The 23161-nt window shown below is 41.1% G+C and overlaps 2 protein-coding genes across 3 annotated transcripts; one reads left to right on the top strand and one right to left on the bottom strand.

The window, feature by feature from the left end:
• The first annotated feature begins 509 nt into the window (after positions 1-509).
• Positions 510-22771, top strand: ergic3 (ERGIC and golgi 3). Of its 2 annotated transcripts, XM_061041808.1 has the most exons (14): positions 510-686; positions 2978-3048; positions 4710-4797; positions 4952-5071; positions 5857-5953; positions 6047-6212; positions 6330-6387; positions 8723-8737; positions 11178-11209; positions 11390-11486; positions 17024-17088; positions 17439-17575; positions 18466-18521; positions 18643-22771. In XM_061041808.1, exons 1-14 carry the CDS (start codon positions 599-601, stop codon positions 18720-18722), a joined length of 1170 nt encoding a protein of 389 aa, XP_060897791.1. In that variant the 5' UTR covers positions 510-598; the 3' UTR covers positions 18723-22771. The 2 variants fall into 2 exon arrangements, with proteins under 2 accessions (XP_060897791.1, XP_060897792.1); XM_061041809.1 differs by lacking the exon at positions 8723-8737.
• romo1 (reactive oxygen species modulator 1) lies at positions 12686-15957 on the bottom strand. The gene is made up of 3 exons (XM_061041840.1): positions 15803-15957; positions 14458-14588; positions 12686-12943 (listed from the first exon to the last, which is right to left on the bottom strand). The coding sequence occupies exons 2-3, from the start codon at positions 14586-14588 to the stop codon at positions 12835-12837; spliced, it is 240 nt and encodes a 79-aa protein (XP_060897823.1). The 5' UTR covers positions 15803-15957; the 3' UTR covers positions 12686-12834.
• Positions 22772-23161: the final 390 nt, after the last annotated feature.

Below are 23161 nucleotides of genomic sequence, written 5' to 3'. Positions count from 1 at the left end.
GTCATTGTGCAACCAATTATCTGAACCAGTCTTTTGTGTTCATCAAATTGTTACTAGCCCAAATAAGAGAAGTTCATTTCAACGTTAAAACACTTTAAATCCAAGCTGATAAGAAGACTACAAATATGGTGTCCTTTGTGAAAGCAAAGTTTCTGTAAGCAGCACAACATATTACGGATCCCCTGAAGTCCCACAAAGTAACAAGACTTTTTTTGTCAACTTTTTGGGACTTCAGGGGCTCCGTACCATAATTAATTAGGAATATATGAATGAAAAAAATATAAATTTATTGAATTTACGGCTCTTTGTTGTTCTTTATTGTTCAGTCATTTAGTTCATTATTAGTACACATGGAATAGGTTTAATTCTAGACAACGGGCGGTCAGTAATTCGGCCGGTTTGTAAAAATATAAATACATATTTACAGTCTCTGAATTAAACCAATAAAAGGGCAAATTCACGCGGCCTGCTCTGATTGGTTGAGCCGTGCCTCGTTCTGTGCGTGTCCCGGAAGTGAAAGCGGAGGGCTGATGAGTAGCTGTAGTGCTGGAATCTGTCGGCAACATTTGCGCTCAGCGGCGGATTTCAGGTGTACAAAATGGACACGTTAAATAAATTGAAGCAGTTTGACGCCTATCCCAAAACTCTGGAGGATTTCCGAGTGAAGACATGGGGAGGAGCGACCGGTAAGAGGCTTTAATTTCATCACAGAGGAAGCTGCCATTCAGACACACAGGCTGTTAGCTGCTGCGGCTAACAACAAGGCTAACTCAATCATCTGTCTTTTATACCAAAGATCATATTAAACCCAACATGTTGAGGTACAAAAAGGATCCCTTAGACACTTTGTAAGCCTGAACGGCAGCAGAATAGTCTTATCTAACATTTAGTATATGTTTAAAAAGAAACACAACGACAGAGATATTCATTAGATGACTACATGTATACATGGAGATGTATTTCTTTAAGATGTGTCTGTAATTATGTCAAACTGTGAGGCATTTTAAAAGGACAACACGTTTTAGCCCATTTTAGCCCATTTTCCTCAAATGAACGTTTCACTGTAAGTTTGCAAACCTTGGTGGCAATGCAAGTTTATTTCTGTAGCACTTTTCAGCAACATGACAATTCAAAGCATCAAGACAAAGAAACTTAACTTAGGACATTCAAAAATATCCTTAAAACAAAACATTAATAATCACAGAGAAGATTACATTTCAAAATAGTCGACCGATTAATCGACCAGCCGATAATCACGGCCGATTTCATCTTATCTGGTGACTATCGGCTCATTTTATGACAGATATGCGCCGGTGTTACTCGATTTATTCACCTGTAAAATAGCTTTTAATTGAAGTTTCGTTGTTTTACACGAGCAGTTATCTGTCACCAGCAGAGTGTGCTACATTACATCAAGTATCATCACTCTCTCAAGTGTTGACGCTTGAACATCAGGGTTTGAAGTTAACGTTTTCACCTACCTGCTGGTTTCTTTAGAGATGCTAGTCCATGCGGCGCTCGATTAAAGAGACACTGAGTAAAACAATTTTGAGCGCATAGCCTATCACTGTGTAGGTTCTCAGTCTCGTAGCCTATCATTGTATACACTGACATGAGGAGGGGCGGAGCCATGTGGGCCTCGTTTAGGACTGGCTGGCCCTCTCCGAATAGCCACAGTTCAGTAGGCTGTACATACTTTTCAGTAGGGAGTTTCAGTATACTGAACTTTCGTGGTCATTCAGTATGCATTTTCTGGGTCCACCTCAGTTTACTGAACATTTCAGTATGGATACTAACTTCTGGGTTTCATGCAGTATGGATCGGATGCATCCTTTCAGGAAGTGAATTGTATTTTACCACCCACAATGCAGTGCGAAATTAAACGTAAATATTCACGTCACGTCCGCCTCCAAATCAAAACAAACAAACGTGGATTAATTGAATCAATTTTTAATCTAGAGTTAAAGTCCCGACTGAAATCACTACTTTTAATTAACAACCGAAAATATAACAAATATCTGCATTATTATAAAACCTTTTCCCCTCTATTTAAATAATGATTTCACTATTTAAATGTGTCTTTATTGGTATATTTTACTTTATATTTCTGTCTTTCATTTGTTCTTTTCTTTATGTACTGTATGTTATTTAGTTATTTAATCTGCCTTTTACTTGATTTACATTGTGATATTGTTTTTTGTTTACCTGACTGTATATGTGCATTACTCTTCTTGAATAAAGCTAAACAAAGAAAAACGGGTGGATGCGGCCGGTTCGGGTAACGTAAATGACGCCACTTCCATACTGAATGAATCAGAAGAAGTAGGAACAAATATCTGCCTACTGTGCGCGCCTACTGAATAGTAGGTACTAAACAGTATACAGCACGGATAGTAGGTACTGCCTGTTGACAGATTGAGTAGGTACTTGGCAATTTGGATACAGCCGCTGACTCTGCTGATGAAGTCAGAAAGGACAAGCAGGAGACTGTTGTCACAAACCACTCTGTTACTTTCCTTTTATATACCCACCACTGTGACTGGTAGGTGGAGCAAAATTCACCTGTCACTGCAAAAAAAACAAAAAAAACAGCCGTATTTGGCGGGTGCTAAATTCCAACCCTGATGTACATGCAAAGTTACTTTCCAGTTGAGTGACCATCTTGTCTTCAGAAATATTTTCCACAAATGTTTGATAACTGCATTTGAGGGATCGATGCAATAAAAGTGCATCTATATACAGATGTAAGAACATAGCTGCAACATTGATCTAAGAAAAATATCGGCCGATATATGGTATTGGATTTTTTTTCTACCCAATATATCGATATCATATCGGCCGTAGAAATAATGTTAAATTCAAACAAGACCCAAAAGAAATACAGAAATATCATTTTTGTAGAAATGTAAGTTTTATTACAGAGGTTAGAATCCCGTCTCCTGATGTCTAACAAACACACTTCCTCTTTGCTCCGCAGTGACCATCATCAGCGGCGTCATCATGTTAATCCTGTTTGTCTCCGAGCTGCAGTACTATCTCACTAAAGAGGTGAGTTCATCCACATGACCCCATTGTTTGATATCCTTCTGAAGGTGAGGTGAAAGCTGCAGCGGAAATTAGATTGAACACACAGGAAGATAAAAAATGTGCGGACTGGGCCTGCATCAAATAAGTCAGAAACATACATCGAGTGATTAACTTAAAGTATCTGCAGGTCCTTAAACGTCTTCCTCTACTGGGCGGCCGTAGCTCAGTCTGTAGGGACTTGGGTTTGGAGGCGGAGCGTCTCCGGTTCAAGTCCTGGTGCGGACCAAGTCTGGAAAACGGTCTGGTAGCTGGAGAGGTGCCAGCTCATCTCCTGAGCAGTAGTGAGCAAGATATAATAAAGCAGGCGGTCTGAGGTTAACATGAAACTTTCAGGAAACAGTTCCTGTCAGACCGGTCTGATTCTGCTTACACAAACAGTGACTCGCTGTTTTATTTACAGTTTGTCATCCTGATTCCTGCTTTTAACTCAGGATGTTCTGCTGGAGCGTTACTGATCTCGACTCTCGTGTTCTTTGTTTCTGCACCAAAAAAAACCACACCAAAAGAATTTCTTCAGTATGTGGAAACCATCTTCATGTCGGCGGTGTGAAAGTCTTACACCATCTCTGATAAAGATCAGTGACCTGCAGTTTGTAAAATGTGTTCCAACCTCATTTCAAGAGAAAGGAGGAACTATTAAAACTGTTTAAATACATCCAGGGCCGTTTTCACAAAGCTTACTTTGGCTCCTTGTGACGACATCCTGAGAAAATTCTTACTATCACAAGAATTTCCACTTAAAGTCAGCGTTGGTTCCTCCAGATCCACTTTTTAAAGATTGTGGTTGAAATTGTCTTTAGGTCCTGACAGAAATTAATAACTCATGTGATCTGAAAAAGGAACAAAGAAAATCCGTCATCTGTATCAGTTGTACGTCTGTAAAAACTTCGACCAATGTCTGCCACGAGGTACCAATCTGATGAACCAATCAGACGCCTCCCTGTCTCTCTGCTCGCTCTCTAACCCTTGCGTGCACGAGCCCACACTCAAAGCACGAGCTGAGGTCCGCTTCTGGACTAATGGCGCTCGTGCATGTAAGTGAGGGGGCGTGGCTTTAGAGAGAGCACAGAGGGGAGGGGGTGCAGACGGTGCACTGAGGGAATGCTACTTTCAAAATCATGCTAGTTTTTAGAAAATTACCAACCCTGCCTTTAAAGACTTAATCCTTGTAAAGATTGAAAGTTATTCTTGAAGCATCTTAGATGTATTCTTCTTTAAACACACACATTTAATGTTAGGATGTTTGATGGCCATACATCACCACGGCAACATCTTTTTAAAAACAAGATACACAGATGTTGGTGTAATCCTCTTCCTTGCTCTGACTTACTCTGAGATTGTTCCTAGTGGACGACAGTAGCTCAGGCTGTATGGACTTGGGTTGGCAAGGGGAGGGTTGGACCAAATCTGGAAGTTGGTCTGGTAGATGGAGACGTGCCAGTTCACTTCCTGAGTACTGCTGAGACCTATTACACGTCCAGCGGATCCGTTTTTCCTTTGGTTTATAGCTGCCTGTATCCATCTTCAAAGAGCACCTTAAACCTGTTGAGTCCAGGTAGCGCTCCTTTCTGTGTAACTGTTGTGATTCCTACACTTTCACATGTGCTGTTGTTTCCCTGCAGGTTCACCCTGAGCTGTACGTGGACACATCGAGGGGAGACAAACTTCAAATAAACATCGATGTCATCTTCCCCCACATGCCCTGCGCCTGTAAGAACCTCTGCTTTTACAAGAACATGTTTGTCAATTACCATTAAAGAAGGGACCACATGTCTGTGTCCAGCAGTTTTAATATGTCTTTAGTTTCCAGGACTGACATTTATACCTCCCCCCCCTCCCCCTCCTTCTCTTTATTTGTCCTCAGATCTGAGTATCGATGCGATGGACGTGGCGGGTGAGCAGCAGCTGGACGTTGAACACAATCTGTTCAAGCAGCGGCTGGACAAAGACTTCAAACCTGTCACAGACGAGGCAGAGAAACACGGTACACAAAAAACTTCACGTTGACATTTCACCTCCTGACACCGACCCACAACTTATGGTTCCACTGAAGCACTTAGCGAGCTGCAGGTATCTGATAGAAACACGTCAGCAAAGAAGGGAAAATGATCCAGTGAGACCGATTTCAGTGACTAATCCACGAGGGAAAAACACAACTAAGCATTTTAGTGTGCCACCAGAAAGGACAGCAAATGTTTTATGTCCGTTCTATTTGCTTGAGAAAAATGTTTAAACATCATGTTGCTTTGTTTCTCTGAGGGAGATTTGTCGTTCATTCAGTGCCTGTTGATAAAGTGATAAAAAAATAAGATCGTGAGTCCATATCTTGTGTTTCATTTTGAAATTGGCCGGACGCTCTGTGCGTTTCCTTGTCTGACTTCCTGTCCGGGTTGTCATGTTCTGTCCAGCTCTTCTGTTGAAAATATCCTCGCAGCATATTTGAAACGGAGCAGAGTGTATACCCACTGGCTGCCCTCTCCAGAGACAGACCGCTGCGCTCGCTGTGGAAACAGGAGCATTGAGTGGCAGCAAACAACGCTTACGGACTGTAGCGTGCATAGATTATGTGGAAATTGGCAGTTAGCAGAATCGTTAAAGCTGCAAAAACTAAGGCCAAGTTTGGTTTCACATTCTTGATTAATCTTGTAACTGAGGTCGGTTTGTGTTCTTTAGGGAGTTTAAGACTTCAGGGTCAAACATCTTGTTAGCTGAGGAAGATTTTTTTGAGTCCTACATCTTTCATTAATTTAATTTGTGTTAAATGTGTAGAGCTGGGTAAGGCTGACGATGGTGAAGTGTTTGACCCCAGCACGCTGGATCCAAACAGATGTGAGAGCTGCTACGGAGCCGAGACCGAAGACCTCAAGTAAGAGACCCAACAACACTCTTTTTTAAATTTTTAAAATGTATTTATGTCCCCTTGTGTTGATCTCTGTCTACTTGCCTTGTGCGTGTGCAGATGCTGTAACACTTGCGATGACGTGCGAGAGGCGTACCGGCGGCGAGGCTGGGCGTTTAAGAACGCAGACACCATCGAGCAGTGTAAGAGGGAGGGCTTCTCGCAGAAGATGCAGGAGCAGAAGAACGAAGGCTGCCAGGTTTACGGTGTCCTGGAGGTCAACAAGGTACTACCTAAACTACTATCAAACATCTTGATTTTGGTGATCTGCAGAGAAAATTAAAAAAAAGTCTTATCCTGTGTAAAAAAACTTTTTTCATTTGATCCTGTCTTCGGATGTCAGGTCGCTGGAAATTTCCACTTTGCTCCAGGAAAGAGTTTCCAGCAGTCTCATGTTCATGGTAAGACCTTCTGTTTACCCCCGTCATGAAGCTCATAAACACGACTGCTGCAAGGTTCCTGAACACCTCGTTGAAGTCTCTTAAACACTGGACATGTTTTCAGCGATTAAACACAAGCACCTTTACATTTTCCTAACTTATACCGGATGAGTCTTTTAACCAATCCCTCAAAGATCCTGCAGTCCTCTGGATCTTAAAAACTGTGAGGTAGTGTCATAAGATTTGCCTTGTCTCTGCCTTTATCGATGCTCTTTGTAGAGGTGTTCAGAAATGTTTGTTTCTGAGTCTCTGTTCCTTCATTGTCACTAACCACACATCTCACTTCATTCACATAATGCATCGAAACATTCTCCGATCGCATGCTGAGAATTTTAAGGAAACAACAATTAATCCTTCAGATTTCGTCTGAATCAAATTCGTAAAGCAAAATTAGATATTTTTGAATATCTGAAAGTCAAAGTTCTGTGAGAATTCAGTTCAACGGGAAAAAAGCCAAAAAAAAAAGTCCTGGATGAGTATTTCTCGGTTTCTCTCATTTATTTTGAAATGGCAGTCTTGAACGTTACAGATCTTTTCAACTAGTATTGTTTAGAACGGCCTGTGATCGTAGGGACATCCTGTAGTGTATTAAACAGGAACAAAAGATCAAAATAAAGAGAAAATGAATAAATATGTCTATGAAATAAAAGACAACACACAAACAAATTCAGAGACGAAGGTTGACAAATTGGGTTTTTTAAGGTTAATGTCTGGGCTTTTTATGCCTTTGTTAGGTGATAGGACAGAGGTCGGATTTGAACCCCGGCCCCTTAAAGGACTATAGCCTCCGTACATGGGGTGCACGTGCACTAACCACTAGTCCAACAGCACTCTGACAAATTGGGTTTTTGAGTGAAAAAAAACAAAACTTTTTCCTCTATTTTTGTTGCCTTTTGTCTGCGTTTGTCTCTGCTTGTTTGTCTGTCATGTCCTCGCTGTTGCTGCCATTTCTATAATCTTCAGTCCAGTTTCGCCTGCCTGCTCAAAGTATCCCTCATTTGCACATTAGACCAGAGATGGATGTTTACACTTATACATGCCATTAAACCTACTTACCGTTAATAAGCTGCTTCTAACTTAAATAAAACACTGGCTACTTAACCTGGTCAGTAGGTTTGTTTCCTCATCAGGTTAAAGGTCCCATATTCTCCTCCTCTTCAACCAGTTTAAATAAATCTCAGAGCTCCTCAAAACATGTGTGAGAAGTTTCTTGTTTTAAATCCACTCTGATCCTGTATTTGATCATGTCTATGAACTCCTCTATTTCAGCCCTGCTCAGAACAGGCTGTTTCTGTGTCTGTAGCTTTAAATATGTAAATGAGCTGTGTTTGACCACACCACCTCTCTGGAAGGACTTGGGTGTACTCGGTCTTTCTCGCTCCATGTCCTATAGTTTACGGTGAGAAGGCAGACTCAGAGGGCAGAACAATCACCTAGCTGTGGGAGTGTCACCCACCTGGGGGAGGGGCTACTGCCCTTTGTGATGTCATGAAGGGAAAATCTCCAAACGGCCTGTTTGAACACACATTCTCTGAAAAGTGGAGCAGGCAGAAGACGGAGAGGATGGACTTTTCTCATCATTGGGTAGACAGACTAAGGACATATATTAGTTTTAGTAAACAAATGTTAGGTGTTCTGAATAATATATGACCTTTAAATTAAAAATTGTCTGCTTTGATGCAAACCTGTAAGCTTGTCAGAATAGTCAGAGTTGCCGCACTTTGAGCTGTACTTTCTTCTTCTACTCTTCCATCCTCTCGTCTCCATCTCTGCGATGTGAGCTTCATCAAGATGACTTCACTGAGTTTGACGTTTTATTCCAAAGCTCAGCGACAGAAACAAGAGACAAGAATCACTAACGCTGAGGATTAGACTGTGAAGGTCGTCGTTCAAAAAATGGGCCTCACCCTCATTGTTGTCCAGAACTCCATTTTCATCTGGACTAACCATCGAGCGCTAAACATCGTGCCTCATGTTCGGGGCTGCATGACGAACCCTGACAGACGCTGTGAAGCCTCTTTTTAAAGCTCCAAAAGATAATCCTCCGCGACGAGATATTCGGCTTCAAAATCAATCACAGCGGAGCTTTTAAATACTGAAAAACAAACCAAATGATGAGCACAAAAACATGAAGCCGTGCCCTTGTGCTTCACTGTTTAAATCCTTCATAGAATATTTTAAATGTTTGTCAGTGTCGTGCAGCCCCTCCCCCCTCCCCCTTCACACACACATGAACATAACCTGGTTTGTTGTCTACCTGCATCATGATAGTGACTCTTCTCTCTTCTTTCTGCAGTGCACGCTGTGGAAAGTAAGTCCATCTTTATTTGCAGTATATTTCTGTTTATATTAAAAACCTTTAAACAACAGTTTAAACGGGGACAGAAACCTGTTTATGGATAATGTGGGTACATTTTTACTGTTTACGATCCCGGCTGCAACTCAGAAGACGATTCATGTCGATTTTAATACAAGTTACGGCGCTCAAATTTAGACCGATACCATCAGATACTGTTGGTGTGTTTCTATTGACCTCTGATGATTAGTGTCTAAACACTTCATATCAATTTTCTATGGCGAGCCAGAGAGGCAGTCGTGCAGTGCATGTTGGGATCGTTGGTCGTTTCGAGAGGGGCTCCGGCACGCTCGCTGGACAAGACTAGACTAGAGCTCTATTCTATGCAAATGAGTCCAGGGGACGGCCCGGACTAGCCGCTCATTTATCCAATCGGGTGCGTAACCTACAGCGAATAAATTGGCTATCAAGAGTGGGTGGAAGAAAATTGGGACACGCCCCCCTTTTCAGTGGGTATACTCCCATCAAGCGACGAGTTGAGTGCTCTGTCACAATCCCGAGCCTTCTCGCTTGAAGGAGTGAAGCCATACGTTGAGGCTCTTTGTCCACTGAGGGTTTTTTTTTCTGACCACAGGTGTCTTTTTATAAATTGCTTTCAATGAGTAGAGAGCGTTAGCAACAGAAAGCGGCCAGCTGGACAAAAAGTGCAGCGTCTTTTGTTTCGAGCGCTCTGCATTTTTTGTGCAGCAGCTCCGAGCGCTCTAGTTGAAAATCTTACAACTTTTCAGAAAGGCGGCGTTTACGTCACCGGCGCTCTTTTCCAAATGTTTGATATTCTCTGTATTTTAGACTCCTACAGATCGTGTCCTGTACCCACAATCCTCCTCGCTCCGTGTCTGATCGGGAAATAAACGATCTAAAATATGAAACATGCAGTAAAAAGTAACGGAGCAGTGTCGGTCATACAGCGAGCGTTGTCAACAGACTGTTGTCATGGAGACAGGACGGACGTGCAGTGCTTTTCTTTCTCAGCCCACAAATAAACTCTTCATGCGAGCTCTACAGAGAGACCAGCCAGCGCTTTTCTGCCCAAAAAAAGGGTCTCATTGTGTCGGCATGTTTTTTCTCTCCCAAACTCAGAAACTGTCTTTTAAATGTGTATCTGCAAAACTTTCCGACCGGTGGAGGATACAGGCATTGAAGCTGCGGGCTGGTGAAGTGTTTCAAAACCTCCTCAACTCTGTTGACTGTATTTATCTGCAGCTTCGACCTTCTCTCTGTCGAGTCCTTTTTAAAATGAAGTTTCACATTGGAAAGAAAAAATCCAGCACATCACTCATGCTCCGGTTTTTTTCTAATGAATCGGTGAAGCCGAGTCCGAGTAACAGTTTGATGTCCTTACACACCTGCGTCATGAGAAGCTGGATGTAAGAACGCCTCCTTTAATGTTTGATTTCAGAGGTGAACGCTCACGTTTGCAGCTCATTGGACGTTTTTTTTTATATACAGAGTGAAGCTGCAGCCAATCAGAATTAAAAGAAAAAACATTTAGTTGACTTGCTGAGGAAAATCAGTAAAGTTCCTGACCCACCAGCCACTAGTTCTTTGGCGTCTGCTCGGCGTGTACGGGCCTTTAGAGGACGTGAGAAATAAATCATGAGAGGAGGAATAGTTTTTATCAGGATGCACTTGGATAATAAAGTCAAGATGTAGGGAATTCAATTTGAATGCAATTTTGTGAATAAAGTCGGAATTTCACAAAATTTGCATTTCATGTTAATTCTCAACATTTAACCTTTTTTTTCTTGATAGAACTTTTTTCTCGACATTTCTTCAACTCTATTCTCAGCATTTCTGCTGTATTTTAAACATTTTCTTGATAGTTTGAGGGTTTTTTTCTGGATATTTTGACCTCTTTCTCTGCCATTTGACTTTTTTCTTTTAAATTTCGACTTTATTTTGAACATTGTGAAAAAAAAATTCCGTCATTTCGGGATTTTATTTTCAACATTTCTATTTTTCTCAATTTATTCTAAACATTTTCACTTTTGGTCCAGGCATTAAAACAATTTTCTTGACATTTCGAGACTCCTCGGAGTGCATGAATTAAAAAAACTTCCTATCATAATTTATTTCTCATGTCTGGCCCTGATCCTCTGCCTCGTTCGTGCCTCGTTCTCAGGTCATTTTGAGCTTTAATTGATAGTTAAATTGAAATCAGACCAAATACTTCCTTTGTTTGAAACATGAGATAAAAGTGACTCGCTTATGAACTCTAGTCGTCTTCAGCTTCATGTGCTTCCTTTCAAACCTTTAAGCTGAAGTAAACCCGCACATACTGACCAATAACTCGCTTTGCTTTAACTTCTCTTCCTTTAACGTGTATTTACAGTTTAACCCTGAAGCTCCTGTGAGGAACAAATGAATCACGTTGTGTCTTTTTGTGTGTTTACAGTTCACGACCTGCAGAGCTTCGGTTTAGACAACGTGAGTAACTCTGAACCCGTGCTCCTCTCCCATCCCTATTCATATATTTAACATGTTAAATAAGCTGTTTAACTAACATGATGTTCGCAGATGACTGTCTTGATAAATTGAAGATCTGCCTCTTGGTGACTCCTGTGAGTTCTTGAAAATCCCGTTTTAATCCGCTGTGTCGTCCTGCAGATAAACATGACTCACCTGATAAAACACCTGTCGTTTGGGAGAGACTACCCGGGCATCGTTAACCCTCTGGACGGGACCGACGTCACAGCGCAACAAGGTCAGTAATAATGACGCTTGTACTTTTTTTTTTTTTTAAATGATGCTGGTAGAAATCAAACGATAAGCTTTTCAGTAACACGGCTCATTTTTCATCTATTCTTCTGTTTCATCACGCTTTGAATTCTCTCTATGAAGTTTATGATGTGAAGTGTTTCCCTCAGAATGACGTTGTGTCCGGGTGGTGGAGTTAGCATGAGGGGCTGAAACCTTTTTATTTTGTAATAGCATAGGCTTTATTTGAATTAGTGTTGGAGTCAAGACCACACTAACAGAGACCGAGTCAAGACCAAGGATAAAAATCAAACAACAAATCAATTGAAGTTATTTCTTCTTTTAGAAAGAGGCGTTTTCCTTCTAATCATAGTAATGACGAGGAAAAATAATCGGTGGTGGTCTTTTACCACAATTTCCAAGTTTGGGATCAATAAAGTGAATCTATTTATTGAGCTATCTTGATTTAAAATCCAGAGTCCGCCCAGTCTGAGACCGAGACAAGACCGATTTAGAGTACTACATCACAAATTTTAATATTCCGTTTGTATATTTATCAATTCTCTTACTTATTTTCTGTAACAAACAACTTCTTACTCTGTTCTCCTTAAACTCTCTGACAAACAGCGACTCGTCGTATTCTGAAGCTTCGTTTTTTTTGTCTTTCTGCTCTTTCGACTATTTTCCTTGGCACTACGATGAAGATGTTCAAATGAGATCTCTCACGTTTTGAAAAGTTAGTCATCACATCAGGTGATGCGCGTGTGTGGAGACTTATTGATGATGTCACAACAGGCATCCACTGCATGACAGCATCATCACATTCAAATGAAGGCATGAGATGCTTCAGTTATGATATGAGCGTTGCACCTCAACTGGCTTACAGACAGAAGACCCCCCCCCCCCCCTTCTCTCTCTCATGCACGTATTAATTAATATTTAGGTTGGAATAATACTTGGGCAGTCATAAATATACCCGGGCTGATCGCCTGAATATCATCTAAGTGGGAAACAGTGATGTGTTAAAATCATTATAATGTTGGAGATCCATGTACCGCCCCTAAATCTTGATCACGACATTTCACCTGCACGAGTGAGGAACACAGAAATGTCTAAGTTTTCTCTTTGCAGATTAAGTACAGTCTTAGATTTAAAGAGCGGGGTAAAGGCGTGCCGAGAGCAACAGATCCACTCTGAAAACAGTCGGACAGAACAGAACTTTTATTGACAAAACGAGACGAGCCGGTTGAAGTTGTGACAGCGTCGAGCAGACAGAGAGCCGTGGACAGAATAACAGGAAGAGTCCCATAGCTGTACAGGTGTGTGGAGGCGGGGGAGGTTGTCCCTCGTCTTCCTCAGCAGCGGATTCCCATACCGATTGACATGAACGTGCCAAACGTCCCCCCGCTCTGCATCATGGTCTTCCCCACGCCTCCCATCAGCTCCCTGCCTCGCATGCCGATCCTGGAGACAGAAGAGAAAGTCTTTATTAAATGCAGTGTCACCTGAAGTGAGCAGCCTACAGGCTCACATGTCGTACTTTAAAACAAGCTGACTGAAAGTCTCCAGTTTGAGACGCAGTCTTTGAATCTTTTTACCAAGCAAACGACTGAATCAGTGACGTTTGAGGATTTGCAAAACAAAGACTTTAAGAATCATGTCAGAGTTCAGTCTTTAACAAACTTAATATCTACATGAGAAGCTGCTTATGAAATATTTTGTAAAATGAGGCAGAGTTGCTGGCGGGTTAAAGCATCTCTTTAAATCACTCCCATCTTCATCACTGAAACAGGCGACTATGTGAGCATGTTAAAATCTATTCAAAGCAGCGATATAAACATAATATAATCAAAAATAACAAATCTATTATTGAATCAGTAGATTTTCAAACAAGAGAATCAGAGGAGTCGATGATATGTCTGGAAAGCGAGACAGAATTCTGGTACCAGACGAATATCAACCTGCAGGGTTTAGACAAAAACACAACAAGCGGAGTTTTACAACTTGCCTCCCTTTTTTTAAATTCTCTACAGTAGGTAACTTAAGTCAAGTATCTGCTGATTTCACAACATCATTATAAGAAAGAATGACACCTTTGTTATTCCCAATGGAGAAGGTTTAACTTCAACAACTTCTTTACTTTTTCAGATCGTTTACAGACATTATACCGATCACACACATTATATTATACTGTGCTCAGCTCAAACAAAAACATAGACCAACTCCTGGAACTCCTCTTACAACTTATACATCATAAACATCAAAGTATTACTCAACCACACCTAGATCTTCAGACGAGTCTCTGGGAGACAAAAACAAAGGTGTACCTGATTTTTTTATTTTGCTTAAAAATGGAAGATGATTGAACCGCCACCTCAAAGTGATCCGACGGTGTGAAGAATAAGCCTCCTGAATGTGAAAAATTCTGACATAATGTTTGGAATTGCAGACTTTATGACCCTCCAGGTAAAACAAATAGTATGTCCAGGCTGTCTCTCTGGGCCCTAAAGCTAGAGAGTAGCTATGTGCAGTAATATAGAAAATTGAGGATGCAACCGATCATGATGCATCGATATCAAATCGTTATAAAAAAATCATCGTCAACTCAATTCATACTGCCGCTTCAAGCCGCAATATTTACTCCCCTGTGACGTTTTGCCTTCAATCTGAATGAGGCTGAGGCGTAATGGGGGGGACGAAGTGATCCCCCCTTTGTTCCGTCTTCAGAGGTAGTAACATAGGGCGAGAGTTTCAGCGCTGTCTGTGTGTATGTGGAGTACCCGCTGTGCCGCGCTTCTGCAGCGCCGGAACGCAATGTGAATTCACAGACTGTGGAATCGATATGAATGTACAAAGAAGTGACAAACTTTGAACTTAATAACTGGATTTTTGCAGGACATAAACGACTGTAATCTAATGAAATTGTTAGACTACTAGTGAAGATGCACGGCCGTAGTTCACACCAAGTGCAGACTAACCTTAGACAGGAGAAAGTGCCGAACATGGCGCCAGCAGCCATGCCTACTGCAAACCCCATCATGAAGCCCATTTTGACCCGGTCAAAACAGCTGGGCTGGGTCTGACCATAAGGACCGACAGCCACCGGCATCTGGAGAGAAAGACAACAAGAGGAACGTTTATAAGAAGGCAGTTACATGTTTACACGGTGACACCGCTTATATTAGAGCTTACATATAGTATGTTTGTGTTACTCCAATACCCATAGATTTACTCCTCAACACACACACACACACACACACACACACACACACAGGGTTGTCATGAGACCAGAATTTCTCCTTTGCACTTTTATTAAATTTGCCTTCAGTGATTCTTGTGCTCCAGTAACCTCTTGAAGTTTTCCACTTAATTATTTTTTTTTGCAACCGGATTTCAGCTTCAAATTAAATACATTCCTAGAAATAACCAAACGATATCAATACCACAGCAACAAAATTTAAGTCCTAGGGACCAAATATCTGGTCGTCTCTTGTTTTAAATCACCAAAAATTGCTGCAAACTGTGAAAATTGCACAAATGGTTGGCAACGTATTTAAACAATTGCGTGCAGCCAGTAATTCACTCCTCTCATCTGCACATTTCTTATAAAAAAAAAAAACAGAGATGGCGTCATTTTAAAACACCTGGTATGGAAAAGTATTTAATATAATGAAAACCTCAAAGTTTGTTTGTGTGTGAAAACACAATCCTGTTTCTTTATCACAATGTGTGAAGAAGTTATAATTTAACTTTAATTAAGTAAAACACAAAAACAACAGTATGAGTATGTTGTGAAGATTAAAACACACTTTGTAAAGCATTAACCAGACACCTGTTGAACAGGTAAATATTTACATTTAAACTTAACATTTAATGTAAACTGAAACTAAACCAACATTTGACCTTTATATTCACCTTTCTTTATTTTATCAGGTGATAAGACAGTCAGCTGACACTCCAGTAGAAGTTAATTAAAACATCTTTGTTTACAAACAGTTCTGAGTTAATTCAGTCGGTTATTTAAAATGATGAAATATTAATTAAGTTGTGCGACATAAACTAAAGAGTCATATTTTTATATATTAATTCACTATTTAAACTTCACTCATAACCTAATTCAGCAATTTCAACTGATTTAAAAGCAAACTATTTAAATTTAAAGTCTTTATCTGTTCAGGTGTTTTTAGTTTGTTGTGTTAGCGTAGCATGCTAAGCTATCAGGCTAACGTCACCTGTGGCCTTGACAGACAGAGAAACACGATCACGATAAAAGCGGGTTTTTAATAAACAAAATCATCAATCCTCTTCTGATTCCGATCTTACCTTGATGTATGTGTTTGAATAAATCTGTTTAGATATTTCCTAAGGTGACGATTGTCGTGGTTTTCTTTGAGCTCAGCAGCGTTTAAATGTCTTCTGGTCAGACCTCCATAACCGGAAACAGGAAAAGACAGAGGAGTGCAATAAAGAGGGGAAATAACAACCGGGAGGCGGAAACAAACAGCGCCACCTGTGGTCATTTCTATTTAAGGATAATATTAGATAGATTGTGTGCTTCAGGGATGGGCAACTTTGGTCATGGCAAGGGCCACATTCAATTAATTCTCCCTGCCAAAGGGCCAAAATTGTAGTATACAAAAACGATCAATTATAAAAAAAAATCAATTATGTCTCAAATTTAACTCAACATATATCAGTGATCAAATATTATTATGGACGTATTTCTGGTTTTCATGATTTCATGGCAGATTTTGTCACATTTTCTTCATGTTTCCAATTAATTGATATGTAAAAATTTACCTGAGGGCCACATTGAGGGTTGATGGGGGCTGCATGTGGTGTACTTTAATTAAATAAACCTTTGTTTCTACCACGGTGGAGACATTTGTAATGTTACAGCAGCAAAGAGCAAGGACAAACAAACAGATTGAAAGAGATAAATGCTGTTATGGATCAGATTGCTGTATATTCAAGTGGTAGATATTTAGCTAAATGTTGCTTAGTGCTCATGATGGAGTAGTATTAGGTCTTTGTAGATGATATAAATTCTGGTTTTCACTCTGTTATTGAAAGACATGCTTCTCACACACATTGGCCCGAATTGCACGGGATCTGTGGACCTGCATTAGTGGAGAGATGTCAGAGTGGGGCTGCTGCACAGGGTGGTCATGATGGTCTGCACCGGCGGTGACCCTCCGGTTCCCAAACCCAAGTGCCTACAGACTGAGCTACTGCCGCTACAATACATTTAAGTTATACCCATTACTCCACATTGGCTGTCCTGTTTCAGGCTTGTTTTCTTCGCATTCTGCTTTATTTTTGAGGCTATGATGCCTTTATTGTAGAGACAGAGAGAGAGACTTGGACAACAGCCTCTGTTCACTAAGCGCTCTAACTAACCACTAGGCCACTGTCGCCCCAGATACTGCATTTTATAGATGGTTGTTAATTTAAAGTGTGTTCTGTGTGTGTGTGTGCGCGTTCAAAGTCGTATATTCGTCGTCATACTTCAGCTCAACAAAGGTTTCTCTTCTCTCCCCACAGCATCAATGATGTACCAGTATTTTGTGAAGATTGTTCCGACCATCTACATGAAAACCGACGGAGAGGTGAGTCAAACGATAAAAAATATACTCTTACTTTTACTTCCTGAATTCTTCTTTAAACTCCAGGACTTTAAAACCAACTAGAGATGCCGACGTGTTAGAGAGACAATTTGAGACTGAAGAAATGTTCCATTTAAGTTTTAAAATTTGGCTTCATGAGAAGACAGACTTTCTAATTAGTGCACATTTTTCTGTTTGTAGCACAATCATCAGTCACTCCTTTTTAGAACAAATATGCATGCACCTACAGCAAGCGTTCCTTTCTGCTGACTGAGCTCATTTTGATCTAACCGCGTTCTTCTGTCAACCTTTAACCTGCAGTCCCTCTCCTCTTGTCTTGTTTGTTTCTGCAGGTGGTAAAAACAAACCAGTTCTCAGTCACCCGACATGAGAAAGTGGCCAACGGGTTAATAGGCGACCAGGGGCTGCCCGGCGTGTTTGTTTTATACGAGCTGTCACCCATGATGGTGAAATTCACAGAGAAACACAGGTAGGAGACAACGGAGGGGTTCACGATGTCAAAGCGGCTCCAGGACAGTTTACACTTTACTGTCCTCTCATTGGGCCGCTGATTTTACAAATTCAAAAGATTATTTGAAGTGGAAAAAACGGTTTAAATGGCTTTAAAAGGCAACATCAAAGAGAGGGAAGAATGTTTGAAATGCAAATCCCTAATATGCCAGGTGTTTGTTGATAACAGATTAAAATCTTCAAAGGTCCAATCAGTGAGATGTGTAGTGAGTGAAATGATAAAGTGATCTTACTATATGATCAGACATTAAGGAAACATGCTATGTTGAAGTGCTGGCTTCTCTGACAACAATGCAGCAGCCAGTATGTCCTCCTTCTAACTTTAGATTCTGGTCCTGAATGCTCTGGATTTGATTGGACCAGAGAAGGTAGGCGGTTTTAAGGCCCCCCCACATGGCCGTTTTGGACACCCCTCGGTTTGTCAGATATGAGAGCAGTTATCAGGTCAACAGGTGTTGCAGCGATGGAAGCGGGCAAGAGAACTGGTTCAGAAGTGATTGTAGCCGACCTAAAAAGCCTCTGCATGTTTCTAATAAGCTCCACGAGCAGAAACGTGCTCAAACTAGGATCAATATTGGAGATGCTTTTGAAAAATGGAGAGAGGTTAGAACGCAGAAAGGTTTGCAGACCGATGCAGAGCTGGCTAAACACTGAAGCTTCAGTGTCCACCAGCATCGACTCTAGAGAGGAGGGGGAGACAGCTCTCTACAATGTTTAGAATTTGGACTTCAGTACCCATTTTAAACACTAGGGGTCAGAGTTACATATTGCTCCTTTAAGTTTTTTGCTGAATAATATATTCCCACACTTTAATATTGTTTTCTTTCTCTTCTATATCTTTGTGTTTAGATCATTCACACACTTCTTGACAGGAGTTTGTGCCATTATCGGAGGTGTTTTTACAGGTCAGTCTTTTCATTTCGACTTTCTGTGTTACCTGGTAGAAGTACACTACATATTCCAAAATGTATGTTAAAGAAATGACTTTGAATTTGATGTTCTTTTTCGTTTGTCTTTTTCCTGCAGTGGCCGGTCTAATCGACTCGCTCATCTACCACTCGGCTCGGGTCATCCAGAAGAAGATAGAGCTGGGAAAGGCGTCCTAACAGCACCCCCTGCTGGCTCCCAAGGTGCAACACAGACCAAGACACGGACACAGAGACACAAAGACAGAGAGAAGAGGGACAAGGCTGGAATCAGAGGCAGCAGTTTGTATATCTGTCACTCAATCTGACAGACAAACGACAAAACTGAATGAAAACAAAGAAACAGAGAGGTTTTACATCAGTAAACTTTTTTTTTAATGCCTCTTTTGTGTTTTTGCACCCTCACGGGGACTTATGATTTTTTTGCTTTCCGCTGAGGAAATCGATGCCAACAGGTCGGAGTGAAATTAAGACATTACAGAGAAACTTTTGGAGATTCAATTTGAGCAGAGAAGAAGATTTTTACATCGACTCAGACCCGGCCTCGATGCTTTTCATGGAAGGACGATTTATTTTTCCTCGCTCATGTTTCTCATCCCGCATCATCGCTGCTCAGTTTGCTTCTGTGAATGTTTGGTGAGAGGACGGGTGGTCGACCCGTCAGGTGAGGATGCTCGGGCACAATGGAGACCCTTTTAAAGGAGTACGTCACTTAAATTAGGCCTTTTGAGATATGTAAAAAAAAAAAAAAATCAATACCGATAAACTTTGCTGAATTGATAAATAAATATTTTTTACATAATATGAATTGATCATGGTGCCAGTTTGGAAAGTATTCTACTGAATAAATGACACAATGGTGTGTTTTTAAGAAGCCAGAAAGCGAGAGTTGATCTGCATACTAAACTAGCAGACGATGGTTCGATTTCTTTCGTCCAGTCAGCCTTTCCTCCCCGCCTCGTTAAGCTTTCTTCACCAGCAGCTTCTAGTAATTCAAAGCCAATTAAAAGCTCCTCCTCCAAAATTATGAAGCCACTTTCCAACGCCCGTTTTTTTTTTTTTTTTTTTAAATGGATGCCCCCACTGAAAAAGATTCAGACAGGAAGTGACCTCTAAAGCTGTTTTCACACACGCACTCCTGAAAAATTCCAAGAAAATGTCAGCACAGTCAAACTGTTTTCACATAATGCACTCCTGAAATCACAACATCAGCAAAAGAGTGGAGAAGAACATACTGGAGAACAGAAAACATAATGCAGCCGTTTAATTAGAGCACGGAAATCGTAGTGGCCGCGTGCAGACACTTTATTCACCGTGCAGCAGTCACAGTATATAAACGTCACTCCCCCCCTCCTATTGGCTCGAGGTGAATTCTCCAGAGAATATCCTGCTGCGTTCTCACATAGGCTCACTCGGACTTGCTGCAGGAAAAATACTGGGAGTCTGGCAGGAGAAAATCTAAGTAACGTCCGGCTGTTTGCGTTCACACATGCAGCTCCTCCTCCGAGTTTTTCAGGAGTTTTCTGAAAGTGTGAAAGCTCTATCAGCTTCTGAGATCTTCCTTTGATGCGTATTCACACCTGTCCCTTGTAGTGTGAAGTTTTCCCTGTCAGATGGGGAGAGAGGAGCTCTCAGGAGGCAGGGCATGACTATTAAAAGGACGCCACAGAAATCCAAGATGGCCGACGAAACGCAGAATCCGAAAAGTAGTATGATATATGTATATATATATTCACAGTAAGGATGAGAGATAAAGAGCATCTGGTGAGAGTACGAAGAAACTTCACTACGTTCAAACCGGCCGTCTAACGTTTGCAGGATATAAACGTCATCAGCTCGCTCGCTCACGGTGAATTTAACTGAATATGCTGCGCTCACAAGTTAACAGGGACCTCCTGTTAGTGTTCACACACGCAGCTGATCCTGAACATTTCTGGACGTTTTCAGGAGTTTTGTGCGCGAGTGTGAAAACAAAGTGATGCTTGTTTTCACTTTTTCCTGGATGTGACGATGCAGAGACTCGGTCATGTGACTCCTCATATGACTCTTCCTCTCCGTGTTGTGCATTCATGAGTGTAAATGTGACACAGAAACGTCTGCCACTGCCTCAGAGAGAACCTGAAACAACCAGAGTCTGTGTAAAAAAAAAACAAAAAAAAAAACTGCTTTTTGTTAATGTAGGTCAAAGGGCTTCTTCTGTTCTTCTTCTTCTTCTGTCTCTTTGTGTGTGTGCCGGGATCACAGCACTAACCCTGTAGGACTGCGCTGAAGCCATGTGCTTCTGTTTAGTATTTTTATGATTCCGTCTGTGGATGTGGGGAATCTTTTAAAAAAAAAGGATCATAACACAACCGGCTCCTTTCACGTTGCTCCTCCTCGACGTTCAAAGCGTCATCAGCATCCGAAAGTAAATGAGAGGGAGCTCGGCAGGAAGCCTCAAAAAACCACAAAAAAGACGGCCGTGTGAATGTCGTCTTGCCTCTGGATTTATTCCTGACTCATGTGTCGAGTCACCAGATGAGAGCCAGATGTTTTCTCTACAGTTTGATGTCGACCACTTTGTGTGTATTTTAAACCTCCCCAGGTGTGAGGCGGACAGAAACAGACTCAGGCGGACGACGTCAGTGGTTAAGAAGATTATTCTTTTGGTGGTTTTGCATGTTTTTGGTTGGCTGTTAATTACAAATCAGACACAGTGAATACCCTGAACCACTTTTATAATTTAAAACAGATTTAAAAAAAAAAACACATTTACAGGTTTGAACTTGCTTCAAATTGGGGTCAAGAGTCGGTGAGTCATTGGAATTTGTGCTCACTCGTACATCAAGGACTAAAAATGATGGTTGAATAAAAATCTTATCTTCACAGAAAGCAGCCGAACGTGGATTAGTACGACTACAAAATAAGGAATACATTTATTTATAGAGCAGCTTTTAAAACGGGTGTTTACAAAGCAAAGGCAGGAAGTCAGGACAGTAACTGAATAAACATTGACAGTCAGGCCGAACAAAGTAAAGTCTACAAAAATAAAAAAATAATGCAAATAAAAGGAAGAATAAAGATCCAACAGGCAGCTCTCAAAGACACTTAAAGCGACACAACTAACGTCCCGTATCTCCAGCTGAAACGGGATAGGACCAATCAAACAAGTAAGGAGGTGGGGCTTAACGTTGGGAGGAATTTGATTGGATCTTTAGCTTCAACAAAGCTTTTTAATTTAATCTCATGTCGGTCTCAGACTGGGCAGGCAAGAATGCCACCCCCTGACCACGCCCCCTGACCACGCCCCTGCCGTCACAAGGTGTCCTTTCTTTGCTTACTGTGTATCTTTGTGTTTTATGTATGCAGTTTCACTATTCTTGAATGCAGTACTCGGAAAATATGTTTGATAAGAGGAAAATAATCCAATGTAGATTTAGTTTAACCACCTGAGAATCAAACTAACACCAGAAAATTAAACACACATTGATTTTCAGAGTTCAGAGGTCATTTAAAAAGTAATATTTCACAAAGAAAAATCTGCAAAACCACCATTTGCATGATCAGAGATGATGCAAATCTCTTGTCAATCAATCCAAGTCGACAGGACTCCATGTTTGGATGTTTCCCCGCTCGTCTGTCTCTCTGTTCGCAGCTTAAGAAAACCAGAACCATGAGACGGATCACTTCCTGTCCACTTCCTGTCCACTTCCTGCGAGGTTTTTGTGCCACATTTATTCAGATGTCACAGTTTGGTGCTGAAAGTGCAAAATCTGAAGAGACGTTTGATTTGAGCGTCTTCATCATGGGAGGTTTTTTAAAGATTACTGCCAGGAAGTGATAGAAGCTCATGCTGTTTTGCAGATTCAACGTTTTCTTCATTATTTTTGGGGAGTGTTCCGGCTGTAAAGAGACTCGCTAAATGATCTGATATTTCTTCTCTGTGTGTTTAAAACGCTTCTGCTATCCGAATGATGACGATGCAGTTTCTGATTATGAACGTTTCTGATGATTCAGTCGATGTTGGAGGTTGATTGTTGCACCTTTTGACCTCGAAATCAGGGGCAGGGGTTGTGAGTGTGTGTGAGTGTGTGTGTGTGTGTGTGTGTGTGTGTGTGTGTGTGGGTGTGTGCGAGGGGTTGTGTGGACGAGTGAGTGAGAGAGAGAGAGAGAGAGAGAGATGTATTTATATTTTGATTGTCCTCGAATCGTTTTTAAAATGACAGAAAATAAATGTTGAATACACCAGCTTCAACTCTCCGTCTCCTTATTTCAGAATTTAAAAAATACAAAGTCTGTGGCTCTTTTCCCGCATGTCGACGTGCAAATGATCAAAATATTTGCGTTTAAAACACTTCTGAAATCAGAATGATGACGATGCATTTTTTAATTATGATCGTTTCTGCATGCGCCTCATGTACGGAGGCTGAGGTCCTCCAGGCGGGCGCCACAGGTTTGGATCCTGTCCCCACATGTCGTTCCACCCTCTCTCTCTCTGGTTTCTGAATCTGTCTGCTGTCCTGTCTCTAAAATGAAGACAAAAAGCCCCAAAATTAACCTTTAAATAAAATAACAATCTGATCTCCGCTCATTAAATCAGATCAACAGTGAGGTGTATGAAGGAGATCTTGGATGATTAA

The sequence above is a fragment of the Labrus mixtus genome, chromosome 7 (assembly GCF_963584025.1).
Source record: "Labrus mixtus chromosome 7, fLabMix1.1, whole genome shotgun sequence".
NCBI lineage: Eukaryota > Metazoa > Chordata > Actinopteri > Labriformes > Labridae > Labrus > Labrus mixtus.
Note: the sequence above shows the minus strand (reverse complement) of the source record. Positions and strands in the feature narration are given on the sequence as shown.